Source organism: Malurus melanocephalus, unplaced genomic scaffold (genome assembly GCF_030028575.1).
Source record: "Malurus melanocephalus ecotype Western Australia unplaced genomic scaffold, MMel_1.1 scaffold_402, whole genome shotgun sequence".
In the NCBI taxonomy this organism is placed as follows: domain Eukaryota; kingdom Metazoa; phylum Chordata; class Aves; order Passeriformes; family Maluridae; genus Malurus; species Malurus melanocephalus.
In genome coordinates, this window is record NW_026623634.1 from 502,228 (window position 1) to 520,713 (window position 18,486).

Below are 18,486 nucleotides of genomic sequence, written 5' to 3' on the forward strand. Positions count from 1 at the left end.
AAAAAAAAAAAAAAAAAAAAAAACCACAAAACCCTAGAAAAAATAAAGCAAAGACAAGCTCTTCTCATTACATCATTTTAATTGCATCAACACCCAGAAATGCACGTGCCAAGAGCCACCCATCCAAGAGGGCATCTTTCCATGGTGGGTCTTACTTTCACACTCCTTTCACTCCAAAAAAAAAAAAAAAAAGGAAAAAAAAAGGAAAAATATGTAATTATAATTGCACTGGTTGATGTACAAACACAGTCTTCCCTTTTCACATGTCAGTGGGTTCTGTTGGAACAGGAGGGTGAAACCCCAGCGTATGCCCGGTGTGGCCACAGCAGCTCCCCAGGAAACGAAGAGTTGTACAAAACAGCATCAAGATKTTCATACAAACTGCAGTGTTTACTGGTTGGTTTTTTGGGATTTTTTTTTTTTTTGTATGTTTTCTTGTAAGTTTCAAAACTAGGTTTTTTTGGGTCACTAATGGCTTGTATCTTTTATCTACAGTAAATTTAGCATAAATTTTTATTTTTAGGAATGTGTAAGGCATTTTGGTAAGTTTAACTGTAAGGTCCAGGGTGCAGACTCGTCAAACTGAAGTCCCTTCCTTTGAACTGTCCTCTTTTCCCTGGAGAAGGAAGAAAGAAGAGGATTACTCAAGCTGCTCTTAGCCTTATCCTCACGGCAGCTCAAGCCCCAAAATACTTCACAGATGGGGCAGGGAGAGCCTTGACCACCACCTTGTGTGGTCCCAGGGTTTCCCAAAAGCCACCCAAATGCTTTCTAGCAGCAAGGGGACTGTGTCTCCAGCTTTAATCCCTGCCTCCACCAGCACCAAGGGGAGAGCCATGGCCACCACCAGTACCGTTTCTTGAAGCTGTTCTTTCAACTTCTTCACCATTTCTCTCTCTTTGGCCAGTTGGTCCTGGGTAACCTTCAGGAGCTCCTGGAGTTTGGTTGCTGCCTGGCCCAGGTCCTTTGTTAATTTTTTTTCTTTTTCAAGCCTTTCCTATGTGGCAGTCAAAAGAAGGCAGCTGCCTGAGCCTCTCCCTTTGGTGCCTGGTGACCTTCCCCCCTTCAGAACAGCTTGGGCCACCTTGAGTGTGCATTGAGCTTTTTCAGTGACCTCAAGGCAGTGGGGACACACAGGGACAACAGGCATCCCCCACGAGCTCCAGCTCTCTCTGGCTCCCTGCAGATGCTCTGGGTGGCTTCCAGTGGGAGTGTTTGCTCAGGGCACCACATTTCTCTCAGCCTACAGAGATGAAGTGACCCTGCTGTCCTTTGGCCATGGTGGAGCTCTCAACCATCCCCTGCCTCACTGCCCCATCCTTAGAAATGGTCAATCACACCCTTAGTCCTCTCCCTTGCTCAGAAATGGTCAATCACACCCTTTGGACATGACATTTGCCATCGTGGCACAGCCAAATCACCTTGAGATGCTGGGTCTCCTCCTTGTCTGAAGCTGCTGCATGTTCAGCCAGTCTCAGCTTCTCCAGCTCGGCTTGCAAGCTGCGTGCTAAGCTCTGGGCCTGCAGAGGGACACGCTCAGTAAGCACAGAAGGCAGCAGTGCCAGCATCTCCCACACATCCTGCTCCAGACATCCCCGAGTGCCTGCTGGGTGTGCCCTGAACAAGAGTTGGGTTGCACAGCCACATGAAGCTTGTGCAGATTCAGCTTGCASCAGGGAGATGGCATTTCTTGCCAGGAGCAGCAGGAAACCCAGCTAAAGCCCTTAAAGGAAAAAGCTGGCAAAAACATGGGGGAGGTGGAATTTGGGGGGCCGGTGATGCCACACRGCTTTAGCAGAGCTGCTTTAAGAAACTCTTCAGATGTGGGAGGGAWTGTCTCACAGGGATGTCTGAGGTGTGGACAGGGATGGGAAAAATAAAAATTAATTATTTCTATTAATTCTTGGGCTTCATTAGCAGCCAAGAGCCCAGGAAAGCTTTGCAAACCCTGGTATCCTCCTCGCCTGCACCCACCTCCTCCAGCTCCCGTGCCAGCTTTTGCCGCAGCGTCTGCTCCCTCTCCGCCAGCGTTTCGTTCTGCTCCAGCTGGGTTTTCAACTGGGTTGAGAAAAGGGGAAAACACCCAGAAAGAACTTTTTTTAAAAGATTAAACACATAAGCTAGCAGGGAAATCACCGAGAAAGCTGGGCTGGAAAGAAGGAATAAAAATGGAAGCTTCCCYCAAAAAAGGGCAAGAGGCAGCAGCATCCGCCCTCTGCACAAGAGCTGGGAAGATGCTGATGGCAAACCTGGGGCTTGGCTTAGCATTGCCAAATTGGGTTTCTCAGGCAGCACAGCTGGGATGTGGGATGGGAGGCACCCCATGGAGGGGGATGTGCCTGGTGGGCCCCAAGGACTGGGAGAAAACTCCACGGTTAGCAGGATTGAAGGAGAAAGAGCCTGGCTTGTGGCAGCATGATGGATGGAGGGAAGGATGGTAAAGACACCCCACCTCCTGCCCCAGGGTGGTGACAGGTCCCCATGGTGGCACAGATGGGATTTTCTGCTATACACAGGCTGGAGCAGGCCTTGCTGCTCTCCCTCCCTCACCACCCCCATCACGGGAGGAAAGATGGGTGAATGAAAATCTCCTCCTGGGTCTCAAGCATCACCTCTGGAAATGTGGTTCCCAGCAGCACCAGGCTTCCCCRTGCCATGGCTGTGCCCTCCTGCCCTCCCTGAGCCCACAGGAAGGCTGCTGGCTTCTACAAACAGCCAGGACCTGCCAGGGCAGCACCCAAGGTCCCTCCATACCAGGGCCAGCTCCTTGCTCTGCTTCTGYGTTTCAGTCTTTGCTGCCTCCAGCTGCTCCTGGGACTCTGATAAGAGCTGCCTCAACTGCCAGGGAGGAACAGAAAGAAGAAAAAAAAAAGTCCTTTTATGCACTTGGTTTTGGAACTTTTGGCCCAAGGAAGCTTTTTTATGATGCAACATCTCAAAGTGGCCATGGTGGCATCACATGTGGAGCTGCCTGCTCAGAGACAGGTCAGTGTTACCTGCTCAGAGACAGGTCAGTGTCACATGGGTGGCCTGAGTGGTCACCACACAGGCCACCCATGAGCAGGACACAGCACCTCCATACACATCTCCCATCACCTTGACCACAAACTCCTGACCCAGACTGGAGCTACCATCTCCATCTGTTTTCTCCTTTGCAAAGCAGCAGACCCCAGGGGTGCTCCCCAGACCCCCAAGGCACTCCTCAAATCCTCACAAGGTTCATGGGTGGTGAGTTGGGGTCAGCAGGAGGKGAAGGAGGCACTTACAGCTCCAACTTCTTTTGTGTAGTTCTGGCGCTCGGAGCTGGCTGTCTCCAAGTGATTTTCCAGTTGTGTTTCCAGAAGAGASGTGTATTCCTTCAGCTGCATCAAAGGAGAGGAAAGCAGGAGGGGATTGATTGACTGAGGTCTGTCACATCCCATGGTTAAAGTCACCCACCCCAAGCATAGCATGCCCCTCTCTGGCATCTGTACATCTGTACAGAGCTCCCCGCTCCCCAAAAATCCTCACCTGATCTGTGCTCTGCACATCTGCTTTCAACTTCTCCACCACGCCTTCCAGGGATTTCAGCTGCAGCTGTGACTGAAGCAGAGAGGAGCAAAGAATGCTGAGCACCCCTGGCTCCATCAAAAGCCGRGGGCTGTTTGACTCCCACCTCTCCCACTCCATCCTGTACCCACCAGGGGGAGGTCTGGCCAGCCAAGGGCAGCTCCACAGAGGAGCTCTGCCTCCAGGGAGGACAAATCTAACACACAGAGGCCACAAACTGTGGAGCAAGGCAGCTTCAGGCGGCTGCAGTCAGGTTTAACACCCGAGATACTGGCCCCAGACTCAGCACACATTTTCTCCTGAAAGCACCTTTTAGTTTGGAAGCAGCAACTTTCCAACGAGGTGCCACAGACTTCATTATTAAGAGAGGCCAAGCTGCCAGAAAAAGCACTTAAACCCCGGCTGGCTTTTGAAGAGAACTCCACAGATGSTGGTTTTTGGGGAAGGAGGAATTCTCCTCCTCTCCACCGAGAGGCAGGGTTGCTCTGAGAGCTGCCCTAACCCCAGACGTTCTCCCGGTCACGCACAGCAGCAGCAGCCACGTCACCCTGTGCAATCCTACACCAGCCCTCGGTGCCAGCAGGGGGCTGAGGAATGCAGCATCTCTGCTACAACAGCTTCCCCCTCCTCCCTGCAGTGCCAGTTCATTCCAAAATCCCTGTGRGGAGCAGCCAGACCATGGGAAACAGCTCAATCTCAGTTCTGCCCTCGAGAGGGAAGGTTCTATGTGAGGTGAGCTTTTTGTCAGCTGGTTTGGTGACAGGAGGGGTAGATTTGGGGAGAAAAGGAAGCCCCTGTGTCTGGCATGAACACTCAGGGTCATCCAACCAATTTACAGCCAACAGATCCCCTTCTGGAAGTCTCCTGGAAGTCTCCTGAGGTCCAGCTCCAAACCCAGCAGTGCCACCAACACTGACCTTCTGGAGCTCCTCCTCGGAGGCCGTGAGCTTTGCCTTCCACACCTGCTCCTCCTCCTCCACGCTCTTCTGCAGGTTTCGCAGCATCCCTTCCTGCGGGCAGAGCCTCARCTGAGCCCAGAGCTCCTGCAGCCCCAGTGGGCTGAGCAGGGCAGAGCTGGAAGCCTTGGCACACCCAAAGCCTCTCCAAGGATTTGGGCCAAACAGCAGAATGAGGTGCCTCAGGTGGGYTCCTAATTCCTATTCTGGCTGAACCATCCCAACCCTCAGAGCCCTTGTTGTGTCTCATGTCACCAGCACCAGGAAGGTTCCCAACACGATCAGGCTGACCCAGAGCTCCAGAAAGTCACGTTTATCCTGTTCCTCTCACTGACAAACACTCTGCCTCATGGCAGCCCCCCAGCACACCAAGGGATGCCCACCCTGAGCTAACAGGAGACCTCTCCAGAGGGATTTCCAGTGGGAAGGTGGCAGGGACTCACTGTCTCTGCGAGGATCGTTCTGTACTGCTCACATTCTGCTTGTAAAGTGCTTTGCGCTTCCTCTGCCTCTTTYAATTTCTGAGCTGAATCCTGAAAAGAGAGGGAAGGGGAGAGATGAGGAGAAGGAACATGTGACCCTCCAGCACTCCCTCACCCTCCACTTCCCAGCCCTCRCTTACTGGCAGCTCTGTTGTGATCAGCTGCTGCTTTAGCACACCCACGGCCTTCTCCTTGAACTCCTGCAGCCACGTGTCGTAATCCTGAGTTTGGGAACAGGAGAATGAGGAAGGAGGATGCTCAGATCTGTCCTTGCCATGTGGAGGAGGCTCTGGGGGGGCTGAGGAAGCCTGTCCCACCTGCTGTGAGGACACGGTGACGCTGGGCAGGGCGGAGAGCAGCGTCTGCTTGGTTCGCACCCGGAGCGCGTCCAGCTGCTGGGCCAGCTCTTCCTGAAAGAGGGACAAACTGCAGTGGGGTGGGGTCCTGGGCACCTGCTGGCCAGGGTGACCACACTGGTCCTGCTTTTATGGGCCTACAGGGCTGGGGGAACCAGCCAGCACAGAAAACATGCTGGAAAACATGAAAACATCACTTCCAGTTCAACCACCTTCCACAAACTCTGACCACTACCAGGGATGCACTGCCCTCAAGGCAAATTTTGGAGAAGATTTGGGCCAGTGCTGCTCCTAAGGAGGCAGGCAGCCCAGGGCAAGCACTGCTGGTGGCTGGGGGAAGCTGAACATTTCCCTTCTAAGTCCAGGAGAAGACCAGGCTCACCTTTTCCTTTGTAGCAGCCAGCAGCTTTTCCTCGCACGCCTTCTCCACCGTGGTCAGTGCTTCCATCGCCTTCCARTTCTTCTCCCGAAGGTCCTGTGGAGGCCACACAGACAGGGCCATAAGCCACGTGCTGTGCCAAARGCCACCACACTGCTCCCTGGCACTGCAGAGGATTCCAAAGCCTCTGCTCAGGGAGCCTTCCATGCCATGCCCTGGGTAGGATCCCTCTGGCTCAGCAGGTCCCAAACCTCCCACGAGAGCAGGGGATGGACATCACCTCAGGCAGCCCTCAGCTGCACTGCCTGCCAGGGGTATTCCTGCTCTCTGCCAGATGAGGCAATGCCTCCAGGGCTCTGTGGGGCTGGAAGAGCCCCTGGCCACTCCCTGGAGCCATCAGGACGGGCTGTGTTTCGCTCACGTACGTTGTTTTTCACCTTCTGCTGCTCCACGGCCTCTCGCAGCTGCGTGGCTTCCCTCTCCAGGGCTGAGAGCTGGTTTGTCTTCTCCTGGAGCCTGCAAGGGCAGGATGCAGGAGTGAGCCCTCCTCAAGAGCAGCATCTCCCAAGACAGAGAGCACAGCCCTTCCCATCCTGCTCTCCTCTGGCATCTGCACACAGCAGGAGGAACAGGGAGCAGCACTGAATGCCACAGTCACAATTCTGGGCAATTCTGCCAATTCTGGGCTGGGAGCTGCTTTTCTACTCCCTCACCTGCTTTTCTACCCCCTAACCTGCAAAAAGCACTCAAGGAACTGGCTGGCTGCACACACACACAACAAAAATAGGATGCAAAGGGCAGGAATTGCAGCTTGCACCACTGGAACTGCTCCTACCCAAGGCTRAGGAGGCTGGGAGAGCCCACAGGTCTGCATTTTGGGAGCATCATCCCACTGTCCCGAGTAACCCTAAATCAGGGCTTTCTGTGCTGGGGAATGAGGGAACAAGTTAATCTCCATCCTTGGCAACACCTGGAAACATTTCTTAAAAAATTTGCTCTGGTTGGCCCAGCCCTGAGCAGAGACATCCCACACCAGCACCAGAACCTCCTGCTCTGCAGGGCTGCTCAGACTCTGTGTGCCAGCAATTCCGTGCTGCTTCAGAACAGGCTGGCTGTTACACCAGAGCCAATGAACATCTCAAACAGCTCTGCTGGCCAGGATTGACCTGCACTTCCCAGCTGGACAGTCCCCCAGGCTGCCTGGAAGGCAGGAAGCCCTCAGACCCACAGCAGTGCTCGAGGAAGCCTGTGACACACAGATAGAGATCTGGAGGTGCCACAGCAGGACATGCACCTGGACCCACCTGGACTGCAGCTGCTTCATTTCTGCTTCGTTGGCTGCCTGGAAGACAGAAAACACTTTGATCACCTGCCCCAGGCACGGGACACAGATCAGCCCTTCCTGTGGCACCCCAGACAGGCTCCCAGAGCAAAGACAGCTCAGGGAMTGTGTGAGCAGTGTCACCCCCTCCCCTCCTCCCACCCCGGTTAAACGAGCACACAACCTGCAAGTCTCTGTCTTTTTCTGCCTCCCTCATCTGGCCCGCCTCCAGCAGAGCTTCGATGGACTTGATCCTCTCCAGCAGCTTTGTGTTCTCCGAGCTGGCATCCTGCAGGCTGCCTTTCACACTGTCCAGCTCCAGCAGCTTGCTTTTCACCTCTGCCTCGGAGYTCAGCAGCTTGGCCTGCAGCTCTGCCAGAGGGAAGGGTGACAAACACTGTAGGGCAAGTGCAAACAAACCTGGAGACTCCTCACCCTGCTCTGTCCCAGCAGGATTTTGGCCATGGATGCTTTGAAAGGGCAGGCAGGGATGCAGAACAGCACAGGAGTAACATCCTGGGACACCAATATCAATAGCCTAACCCATCCCTGGATCTACCTGTCCTGCCCCAGCTGGCTCCTCCAGGCTCTCAGAGCCTCCAGTCAGCCCTCCCCAGGCTGGTCCCAGCCCCTCACCAGCGATGCTCTGCTGCTGCCCTTTGCTCTTTTCTGCCTCTGCCAGCAGGCTCTTGTAGCTGCTCTGGGTTTTGCGGAGCTCGTCGTTGACCTCGTCCAGCCTCTTCTGCAGCACCAGCTCAGCCTCCCGCTGGTAAGCCTGCAGGGCAGGAAGAGAAGGCTCCCTGGAGCGTGGCAGACACCCCAGGCAATGGGAAGCAAAGCTTCATGCGGCACATAATCCTATTTCTCAGCTGTGTTTTGGGGGATTAAAGCCACCCTGCCCCCAAGCTCCCCCTGTGCACGAAGCATCCTGCCTCGCACTCGCATTTGATCACGTGCCAGCCCTCAAGTTGGGAAGGAGACAATACCCAAATGTCYCGGTTCTGGGCCAATTCCACAGCCAACCTCCCCTCTGGAGAGCTCTGAAAAACCTCTCAGAGCCCTGCTTCAAATCACCCCAGCCCAGCAGGGAGAGGTGCTGGCACAGGGCTTTGCAGAACAGAGACACCCAACCACGTTTCCACACGTGGAGGAATTTTCTGTACAATTTGGGCCAGGGAATACATTTTTTTCCAACTTAGGAAGCAGCAAGGAAGAGGCCAGGACAGGGCAAGTGTTTTGAGGGGGAAGGCAGAAGAGGAAGAGGTTGAATTGCAGCTTTATAGGTAAAAGTGGCAGCCTTGCAGAGGGAGAAAAATTGCCTTGCATGGAGGGGACAGGAAAAGGGAAACCAGCAGGCCTGTCTGTGTCCAAGGGTTGCTTCCAGCAGCACCAGGAAAGCAGAGCTGCTCTGGTTTTTGAGGGTTTGAGTCCATATCCTCGGCTCAGAGCTCCAGATGTTACTGTGGAACCTTGAACACATCCCTGACTTCAGAGTCTTCCAGCTCATGTGATTTATTTAATTAGCAATTAAGGCGTGCAGCAAGCTGACAGCCCTGGAGCTTTCCCAAAAGCGTGTCCAGGAGCTCCTGCTTTGAGCCAGGAAGGCAGCTCCTGCCCTCACATCAGCTGTGTGCTCACATCACYCCCCGTCCCACCTGCAAAAGCAACAGGAGCCAAGTGCAGCCCACCAGAAGGAGATCCACATCCTCAGGCACACTAAAAATTAGGAGTGAGGATATGGAAGGCCCCCTGCTCTAGCAGCAGCTCCTCTACAAAACCATTTTGGCATGTGCAGATAAAGGTCTCCTCCACCAGAGCCCCTTCTTGAAGAGGCCAGAGCAGTTCAGAGAGCACAGCACATTCCTGAGGGACATCCCTCACCCTGTCTCCCAGCTGGGAGCATTAATCCCAGCACACAGCTCAGCAACACCCCAGCAGGATCCACTGTCAACATCCCCAGAAGATGCCATTCCCTGTGAGCACAGCCTGCTGCCAGCAACACCTCGGTGCTCACAGGCTCTGCCTGGCAGGTGTCAACATCCCAAAAAGTCCCAAACCTGGCCATGCCCTGCTGGTAACCAAAAAAGACACAAGGCTCCATCTCCTGCACTGGGGAGAGAGAGCAGCAGGCTTCAAACCATCTGAGTTTGAGAGAGAATCTGCAGGAGAATGGCTYCAGCCAGGCCATCCCACTCCCTGGGCCCTGCTGGTGACACTGCACGAGGGGCACACGGAATGTGAAAAGATAATGGGGACAGAGCAATCAGGAACCCTGCCAGGCAGCTTCCTTCCCAGCCATGGCCATCCATCCCAGCTCTTCCCATGGCCACTGAGCCACCCATCCCTGCCAGGGATCCCATCCCAGCTCTTCCCATGGCCACTGAGCCACCCATCCCGGCCAGGGATCCCATCCCAGCCCTTGCCATGGCCACTGAGCCACCCATCCCTGCCAGGGATCCCATCCCAGCTCTTCCCATGGCCACTGAGCCACCCATCCCTGCCAGGGATCCCATCCCAGCCCCACCTGCAGCTGCTCAATTCGCTTCTCCGCCGCCACCGCTTTGAGCTCCCAGCTCTTCCTCTGCTGCTCCTCCTGCTGCAGCACCTCTGACTTCTCAGACAGYTCTTTCACCAGTTTGCTGCACTCCTGCCTCAGCTTGGCCAGCTCAGCGTTCTGCCTGCAGTGACACAAGCAGGGTTATTTCAGCCCACGGGCCAGCAAAGCCTCACTGGTGCTGCCATGGGGGAATAAACCCTCCTGCGGGCCAGACACGGGGCTTGAAACACCTCAGATGGTGAACTTTGTTTGCCTGTTTCTAGGACACTCCTGGTYCTTCAGGGAAAGGGGGTGGAAAGAGCCAACAAATCACTTTGGAAAAGTCCTGTTTCAGTCACAGGAGACATTCCTTTCTCATGAAGTAGAGGACACATGGATCTGTGCTCCCAGACACAAGAGGAAGCACTGCAGCTGGAGTCCACTCTGCAATTACTTGAGCACTGTTAATCACCACTCATTTCAGACTGTCTATAAAAAGGAGTGTGAAATTCTTCCCCCCAGCTCCTATTTGCTCTGCACACGCTGAGCTGGACTCTGCTCTCTGTTCCCTGCAGCATCACTYCCATCAAACAGCCAGCTGCACTTCTTCTCGAGTTTGACAAGAATCTCTCCAGGCTCCACTGCCTGTTGGYTCTGGCATCAGTGTGGGTGCCCCCAAAGGACAGAGGGATTTCCTGCTCTTTCCCYTGGGAAGAACATCCTTGTTTCCCTGGTGGCCTCCCCAAAGCCATTTGGCATGCTCTCCCTCCCTCATTCCCTCCTCTWCCTCCAGCTAGCTGAGGTGTCTGTGCAAAAAGAGAGAAGGGGGTGGCCAAGCCAGGGTTTGCCCCTCACCCAGCCTTACTTGCTCTCCATCTGGCTGGTGGCCTGGTTGAGGGCGTCCCTCAGGATGGAGTTCTCCTGCTGCAGGCGAGCCAGCTGCGTGTTGGGGCCGTTCTCCAGCTGCTCCTGCAGGCTGCGGATCTGGGGGAGCCCAACGGGGGTCAGTGCCACCAGCAGCCCCTTCTCTTCCCCTGCTGAGCCCACCAGATGAGCTCAGCCCCCTCCAGAATGTCACCCAGGTGCCACCAGCAGCCTCCTGGCACAGGAGGAGAGCAGAGCTGGGGCTCACCTTGCCCTGGAGCTGCTGGGTCTCGCTGACRTGGTCCTGGTAGCTGGCCTGCATGCGCGCCTGCACGGCCACGATCTCCCGCTCGCGGGCCAGCAGCTGCTCCTTCAGCTTGCCCTCCACGGCCACCGCCTTGGTCCGCTCAGCTGCCAGCTCCTTCCAGGAGAGGAGACCCCCAGTTAGCCCTCAGAGCCTGGGCTTCCCCATTTGAAGAGGATGTGGCCCCCTAGCTCAGCAGAATACGAAGTTTAGCCCTTTTCCTTGCTGCCCCCATGCCCAGGTACATTCGGCACTTACATTTCCTCCTGCATTTTGTTTTGGGCTCTGTGGCCACTGGATGCCACTGTTGTTCCATGTTGGGCCAGCTAAGAGAAAGGAGTAAGACAGCCTGGAATTTTATTTCCCTCCCCCGGGATAAATAACATCACACAAGTTTGGGGCAAAGCGGAAAAACGAAGCAGATGGGCTCAGCAGCCACAAGGTCAGCGCAGCCGAGATCTGCTCTGCCTTCAACACCCAAAAAGYGGTGGAGGCAGGGGGCTGGGTCAGGGAAGGGTGCTGTAAATAGGATCAGGCTCCTCATAAAAGCACCTTCTCAGCTCAGGGGATGTGGGCAGGAAGGAGGAAGGGTTTGCTTTTCTCCCTGAGCACAAAGGGCTTCCCCTGCTTTTCCCATGGCTCTGTGGGCCCAGCACAGGAGGGCAGAGGGGATCCCCTCCCCTTTTTGGGATGAAAACAGCCAACAGGTGAAGTGCCCAAATGGCTCAAAGAGCCCCTGAGCTTCACCTGCATGGGGGCTGAGATGTGGGGAGCACACAGGGACGCCACCAGGGCCACGCCAGGCTCACCTTGCTCAGCTCCCGCAGTTTGTTCTTGGCAGCAGCTGCATCCTCCTGCTCAGCACTGAGCTGCTTCTCCTTCTCCTCCAGCTGGCGTTTCARGACAGCAACGGGGTCACCCTTCTGCGTGGCCTGTCAGCACAGGGGGTGCATCAGCAGGGATCAGCACCTCCAGAGCCATCCCCTCCACCCCACAGCACCACATCYTGCCCAAAAACGGGGCACCTTCCCTGCCGCTGCACCCCCTGAGGTGAGAGCCCTGGCAGAGCCCTACCGTGTGCCAGGTGTCCTGGATGATCCCTGCTTTCTCTGTCAGGATCTCGATGAGCTGCTGCGCCTCGCCCTCGCTGAACACCATGCTGCTGACCGTGGACACCAGCGCCTTGTAGGGCAGGTACAGCGCCCCGTCTGAGTCTGGAGGTGCTGGGGAGGAACAGGAGGGCTTGGAACTGCTGGGGACAACAGCAGGCCATCTCAAACCATCACCCACCCCCTTTTCCACAGGGACCGTGAACTGTTGTGCACATGGTCACCATGGCGAGAGGGTGATGGGTTTAGGGATTCCCATTTCGTATCTACAGCCCAGTAGGCTCATTCTCCCAGAAAATCACAGGAAGAAAAGCAGTCTGGAGCAGCAGCAGAGCCCCTGAAGTCATGAACACCAGGGTCTCTTGAATACAAAGCTTTGGATGCCCAAGCAGTATGACTCAAAGGAGAAGGAGAAAGAAGTGCTGGAGCAGATTCTCCCCTGGAGTAATGAGCAGCTTCTAGAGAGGAGCCCATGCTGGAATAGGCTTCGCCTGGAGGATTGCAGCCCATGGAAAGCCCCATGCTGGAGCAGGGGAAAGGTGTGAGGAACAAAGAGCTGCAGAGAGTGGGTGTAATAACCTGACCACAGTCCCCATCCTCCTGCACCTCTCAGGGAGGGGACACAGAGGAGCAGGGAGGGAATGAGTGAGCCTGGCAATAAGGGCAGGGGGGGAAGGTGTTGTTTTAATTTTGTCTCTGTTTCTCATCTATTTGAATTGGGAATAAATCAGCTTASTGCTGACACTGAGCCTAGGCTGGTGCACAGGGACACCAGTGTGACACCGAGCCAAGGTGTGAACACACTGACAGCGAGCCCACATGTGGCACAGGGACACCAGAGTGACACCAAGTCCAGGTGTGGCAAAGTTTGGAGCAGCCAAAAACCTCCCAGTTTAACCAATGCTAAAAGTTCACCTCCCAGCCACATTCCCTCAGCTGTCAGAGTTCGGATTTAGGGCCGTGTTTTTCACATGGGTGCACATAACAAACCAGTCACCTCTAGTTTCCCCAACACCACCCCTGCAGGAGCAGCTTCTCCAACCATTTCAAACCCCACCACCATGTGGAGATGAACTTTAGGAAAACCCTTCCCTCAGAAGAGCACAGCCAAGGGGCTCAACCAGCTTTGAAACCCCACAGCTGCAGATGTCCTCCTCCAAAACGTGGGTGTGCAAACTGCCCGGCTGCACAGCAGGTTTGGATGTGCTGCAGAAGGGCAGCAACAAGGGATGTCTGTTACTTTGGTGGGTTGGGGTGGGGTTTTTTTTTGGTAAAGAAAGCAAGAAATGAAACCTGTGCATATCACATGACGTCTCTGAGAACACCTGAGAGATTTCTACCACGTGTCCACAGGGGAATCCCTCCACAGGTCTGAAAGCACTCACATTTTTAGTGCCTGTAATTATCACTTAACCAAAAATAAATCCCAAAGTGCTCCCACTGGTACAATGAGAGGAAAGAATCCAGCTAAAGAGCTGGTTTTCTCCTCCCTGCACCTTTTTTATACTCTGCAGAGCTCAGTACCACCAGATCTCATCCATCTCTGAGTCAACCAAGTGAGGCATGATGGATGATGGGCAAGTTTTCCCTTCTCTGTGACAGATCTAAAGTCATTCCCCTCTGATTACAATCAATCCCCTGCAGTATAAAACCCCATCAATCCTCTCTCCCTGAAGAATCCTCCTTCAGCTCCACCAAAGGGGGAGGAAAAACCAGCAGTGACCTGCACAGAGAAGGTGGGAGAGCTCCTTTGTGCTTTCAACAGTCAGGGTTCTTATGGGTGAAACAGGATGGGGACGTGCACCTCTCATTCATTCCCACGTGCAGATCCCACAACCCCACAGGGAATCCCAGAGGAACCTGGAAGTCCCCAACTCCCCTGGGGATAAGGCAGAGGAATTTGGCCTTACCTGGCTCACTCTTCTTCTTGGATGCAGCTTTTTTCTTGGCAGGTGTGTCGTGCTTCTGATCCTCGTGTGCTGGGAGAGCCTCGGTTTTCTTGATGGTGACAGAGCCGATGACGGGAGCGCTCTGCTGAGTGCCCACCGGCGGCACTGCCACCACGGGCACCTCCTTTGGGGTCACCTCCCGCACGGGAGAGCTTTTGGGGACACTGACAGGAGCCGCAGCCAACGCCGGGCTAGGAGCTGGCTCAACCTTTGCCACCTTCTTCTCCTTCTTCCTCTTCTCCTTCGGTGATGGAACAGGTTTCTCCTTCTCCTGRGGGACAACTGCCACCGCTGCGATTGGGGTCTCGACTGTCACAGGCTCGGGCACCACGGCAGGCTCAGGAGCCACCTCCTTGGGAGGGTCTGTCACATCCTGAGCGAGCTGCTGCTCCGGGATCTTTCCGTTGGGTTTCTCTTCCTTTTTCTTCGCTTTCCCTTTTTTCTCAAGGGGTTTCTCTTTCTTCTTCTTCTCCAATTTCTGCTGCTGGGTCTTCTCGAGCTCCTTGCGCTGCTTGGCCAAGGCCTCCTCGTAAGAGGTTTCCTTCATGGAGAAGGTGGACACCAGGAAGATCCCGATGGCCGAGATCACCATGAAGCCTCCAAAGACCATGACACCCAACGTCTGAGGGTCGTACACATCCATCCTGYCTCACTCTTCTGTGCCTGCAAGACACCAGGACAACAGTTAGGGGCAGGAGGGGAGCAAAGCAAAGCAAGGGTCTGTCTGAGCAGGGGTTTCACACGGACATCTGTGCCTCCAAACAGCACCCTGCACTGAGAAGAGAAACGCTGCAGATTCCCACAGGTAGAGCTGCCTGCACCCCCCAAGTTTGTGCTCCTCTGGTCCATTTGAGTCCCATCAGACCCGGGACTAAATTTCCTTACCAGGAGAACTGAAGAAAGGGAATTAAAACCAGATGTGATCACAGACAGCCACCTGCCTCACTCCATGTCCAGTGGGGTGGTTTTGCATGACCCCAGGCCATACCTGCAGCAGGAAGGGAGCCCACTTTCAGACACCTGGGCAAAGCTTCGTTAAAATTTGGGCTTCCCCCTGGCTTTTTCACCACACCCAGATACCCACAGAGGTGTCAACTTTGGAGTAAAATATCTCCCCTCCTCCCTTTGCCACCGGCACACTGTGGCACTGCTGCTGAGGCCACACTGCCAATATGAGCTCTGGGCACAGCCACACCTGCAGAAAKATGCTGCTAATCCTCTCCTCTTCATGGCAAACTGAACCCTGTCCTGCTTTCCAGCCACCTCCTGTCCCATTCATGTGTTTCATCCACCAKGGCATCGCTTCCACRTGTGACATGACAGCACCAGGSCCATGCTCAGTGTCTCATGGTCACATTTGTCAYCAACAGCCRTGCCAAAAACCAGGCTGGAACCCTGCCATTTGTTCAGCCTGTCCTCCCCTCTGTCACCCCAAATCCAGTATCTTTCAGACCCATCTTTATCCACCACCCCTGGTTTAAATCACCCTGCTCTGAGGTGGCCCATGACCCCCCAGGTGCTGGTGTCAGGCAGTTCCTCTGGGAAGGCACACTTTCCTGGAGCTGCCATGGCTGTGGTTCCTCATCATTGTGAACCCAAACACAATGAGCAAAATGCAGAAGGTCCCCAGACACCAGAAGTTCTTGTCCCCACGCTCACCTTGCTGATATTATCAAGTTTCCTCTTTAAGGGGTTGTGGGTTGAGGAGGGAGGGAGAGGCTGGAAGGGGAGGAGGCAAAAATAAGAATAAAACTAAGGAGATCAGCATCTTTTCAAACCTCAGCTGCAGGGAGACACCTCGGAGGCTTTTCCTCCCTAAGAACTGGAGCAGCAAACTCGAATCTGCAGCTCAAGGCTGCTCAAGGTGGGGACAGTGCAGTGAAAACTCATCTCCAGCACCCAAGCAGGGGGAGCAGAGCTGGGAGGAGCTGCAAATCTCCCACTGGAGATTTGCCTGGGGAAGGATGTTCTAAGCAGCAGCAGCCCAGCTCTCCAAACAGCCCAGGTAAAGCAGCAGAGAGAGAAGCTGGCAGGCAGGAGGGCTGCCCATGCCAGCTGGAAGCAGTCTCCCCTGTCAGGGCCAATTTTCTACCCCAGGGCGCTGCTGGAGATCTGGGCTGATACTCCAGGCATCACTCTTTCACACCTGCCCTGGCCATTTTGCATTTTAGTGACTTCAGCCCACTCCATCCCAGCACAGCTGGCACCAAGGCATGGTCTCCTGGCTAGGGGGCATCGCTTTGGGATGGTCCCAAGCAGAACAGACAGATCATTCCTAMCCCACAGGGTGAGAAGGGATTTCTTCTTCCCAACAGGAGAGACAAATAAATAAAATAAAATTTWAAATAAACAAAACAAATTAAATAAAAAGCAGGCCTGGAGAACACACACCCACGATCTTGTTTAGGGCGACACCAAAGTGCCCAGCAGCTGTTTTAGGGGCAGAACGAGGTGATCTGCATTCTTCACCCCACAACACCAAAATATGGGCAAAAATGAACCCTCCTTGACCTCACAGCACCACAGTTTCCTATCCAGATAAAAATCTGCTGCTCCAGCTTGGGGCAAGGGCACCCCCAAGCGCTGACAAATGCACTCCAACCTCCCCAGCCACCCTCAAAAGCAGTCTGATGGAGCCCACAGTGGGTGGAAATAGGGGAAAAAATCCTAACCTTCACTACAGAGGGTGGATGAGAAGACAGAGTGGTGAGTTGGGTGAGACAGCAGCACCAGTGCCTGCCCCGCATCTGACCCTACAGAASTGTTCCCAAAGCCCTGAGAGTGCCCCATGCCCTCTCCCCCTCACAGAACCTCACCCAGCCCCACGGGCTGCAGTAAAAGCTGCCTGTACCTTGCCTCCTCCCCGGGCTTTATAGCCAAGGTGAGATAAGGATGTAAATGAGCACTGAAATCCTTGCTAGCGAGACAAAAGCACCTCAGCAACCCCCTCCAAACCAAAAGCAACACAGGGAAAAAACAGAGCAATGAGGAGCTGTGGGACCTGCAAAACAGCCAGAACGCAGCTGAGATGTTCAGAGGGGCCATCCAAGCTCGACCAGGGAAGCCCAAGAACAGGAGAAAATCCACGGGAAGGAGTGAGAGATGCCAAGCAGGCAGGAATCGCTCCCATGGCAAACTCTGGTCCTGCCCCAACGCTGGTGCCCCGCAGCCCAGCACCGACTCCGAGGAGCGAGTTGGACCTGTAGGGCTCCTCCTGCGGTCGGCACTTGGCACRCCCAGCCCGACAGCTCGCTCAGGGAAGAGCCCATCTCTGCAGCAGTGCATGCTTCAACCAAGCCAGGCCAGCCTTGGCATTCAGGGGATGAGGAAAAGTCTTCCTACGGGAACTTCCTGGTGCAGAGATGCCAGAAGCATTTATCCACTCAGGAGAGAAGCTCTGCGTTGACATTCCCTGAYATTGCCACCTTTGCCCTTCCAAGGGATGGAAGTTTGCTCGTGGATTTGCACAGGCAGACACCATCTCCCTTTCCTTTGGCAGGAAAACCCTCCATGTTCCCACCTGCACAAAGCCTTAGCCAGGACACAGCAAGGGGAGGCTCACACATCCAGCTGGACAGCCAAGCTCTGAAGAGGCTCCAGGACTTCAGCATCCTCCTTTCTGCAGCTCATGGTCCTCCAATTTGCATTTTTCCATCTGCCCAAGAGTGGACACCAGCAGTTATCAGAGTCCGTGCTCAAAAAATCGGTTCACATCCAATGCCAGGCACGTTTACTTCCATGAAGTTTCTGGAGCAGAATCATCCTCTGCTCCTCTCCCAGCCAAAATAGCGGAAATCATCAAATATCTTCAAAATAGCTTGTCCAGGTAAAGCTTTTCACCACCACGACARGAATAAGATGGTATTTCACTGCTTTAATAATATATAAATATAATATATTTATAATAATTGGTATTTCACTCACTTCCCATGTGAAGGAGCTGGCAGCACTGCTGTGCTCTGACTCTTCCATTCCTGTGGCTTTTCCCTGTTATCCATTAGGCTTCCCAACATCCCAGAYAGCAGCCCCAGAGACCTGACCTCCMYCACCTCCCTGCACAYRCAGCCACCTCCRTTTGACCTGAGCAAAAGTCCAGCTYGCCCTGGGGAAGCRGAGCCAGAAAAGCACTCGGCCTCGCTGGTTTTTCAGCACCAAACCATTTCCAGGATGAACCAGCCCACAGACATGTGACAYGACAGCACCGGGGCCATGCTCAGTGTCTCATGGTCACATTTGTCACCGACAGCTGTGCCAAAACCAGGATGGAGCCTTGCCACCTGTTCAGCCTCCCCTATGTGACCCTAAATCCATGGGAATTCAGTATCTTTCAGATGCAGCAACAGGTTTAAATCACCCAGGCCATGCAACAGGTGAGCAGAAGAAACCTTATTTYCTTCCACATCCAAAGGAAAATGTTATCTCCTCCTGCTGTCAACAGGTGCTGCAAAAGGGAAAATATGCTGTCTGCAAACAGGACACTGTCTCCCTGCATTCCAAGGCTCCCACCTTCCCATGGTGTCRAGGTGGCATCTCAGAGCGATGYAGMAGAGGTGACAAAACTCACAGCAGCKCCTGCCTGTAAGGCACCTGCAGCATCCTTTCCTCTAAAAATCCCAGCAGTTTAAAAAGAGGAGGGAAAGAGCAAGGACCAGGGAACTGGGAGGCCTGATCCTGTGAACAG

At 54.4% G+C, this 18,486-nt stretch overlaps 1 protein-coding gene across 2 annotated transcripts in view; it reads right to left on the reverse strand.

The window, feature by feature from the left end:
• Positions 1 to 61: 61 nt before the first annotated feature.
• RRBP1 (ribosome binding protein 1) overlaps positions 62 to 18,486 on the reverse strand; it is a 20,063-nt gene continuing 1,638 nt past the window's right edge. The window contains exons 2-23 of one of the 2 annotated variants that reach the window (XM_057379323.1): positions 13,767 to 14,468; positions 11,822 to 11,970; positions 11,557 to 11,679; positions 10,712 to 10,864; positions 10,445 to 10,563; positions 9,568 to 9,721; positions 7,680 to 7,818; positions 7,228 to 7,415; positions 7,027 to 7,064; positions 6,148 to 6,238; positions 5,726 to 5,818; positions 5,305 to 5,397; positions 5,128 to 5,208; positions 4,949 to 5,038; positions 4,467 to 4,559; positions 3,511 to 3,582; positions 3,267 to 3,362; positions 2,755 to 2,838; positions 1,975 to 2,058; positions 1,422 to 1,520; positions 854 to 997; positions 62 to 616 (exon numbers count right to left, since the gene is read on the reverse strand). In XM_057379323.1, coding sequence (XP_057235306.1) covers positions 578 to 616; positions 854 to 997; positions 1,422 to 1,520; positions 1,975 to 2,058; positions 2,755 to 2,838; positions 3,267 to 3,362; positions 3,511 to 3,582; positions 4,467 to 4,559; positions 4,949 to 5,038; positions 5,128 to 5,208; positions 5,305 to 5,397; positions 5,726 to 5,818; positions 6,148 to 6,238; positions 7,027 to 7,064; positions 7,228 to 7,415; positions 7,680 to 7,818; positions 9,568 to 9,721; positions 10,445 to 10,563; positions 10,712 to 10,864; positions 11,557 to 11,679; positions 11,822 to 11,970; positions 13,767 to 14,448 — 2,904 coding nt within the window. In that variant the 5' untranslated portion in view covers positions 14,449 to 14,468 and the 3' untranslated portion in view covers positions 62 to 577. The remainder of the gene's footprint in view (positions 617 to 853; positions 998 to 1,421; positions 1,521 to 1,974; positions 2,059 to 2,754; positions 2,839 to 3,266; positions 3,363 to 3,510; positions 3,583 to 4,466; positions 4,560 to 4,948; positions 5,039 to 5,127; positions 5,209 to 5,304; positions 5,398 to 5,725; positions 5,819 to 6,147; positions 6,239 to 7,026; positions 7,065 to 7,227; positions 7,416 to 7,679; positions 7,819 to 9,567; positions 9,722 to 10,444; positions 10,564 to 10,711; positions 10,865 to 11,556; positions 11,680 to 11,821; positions 11,971 to 13,766; positions 14,469 to 18,486) is intronic. The other variant, XM_057379324.1, reaches the window with a different exon arrangement.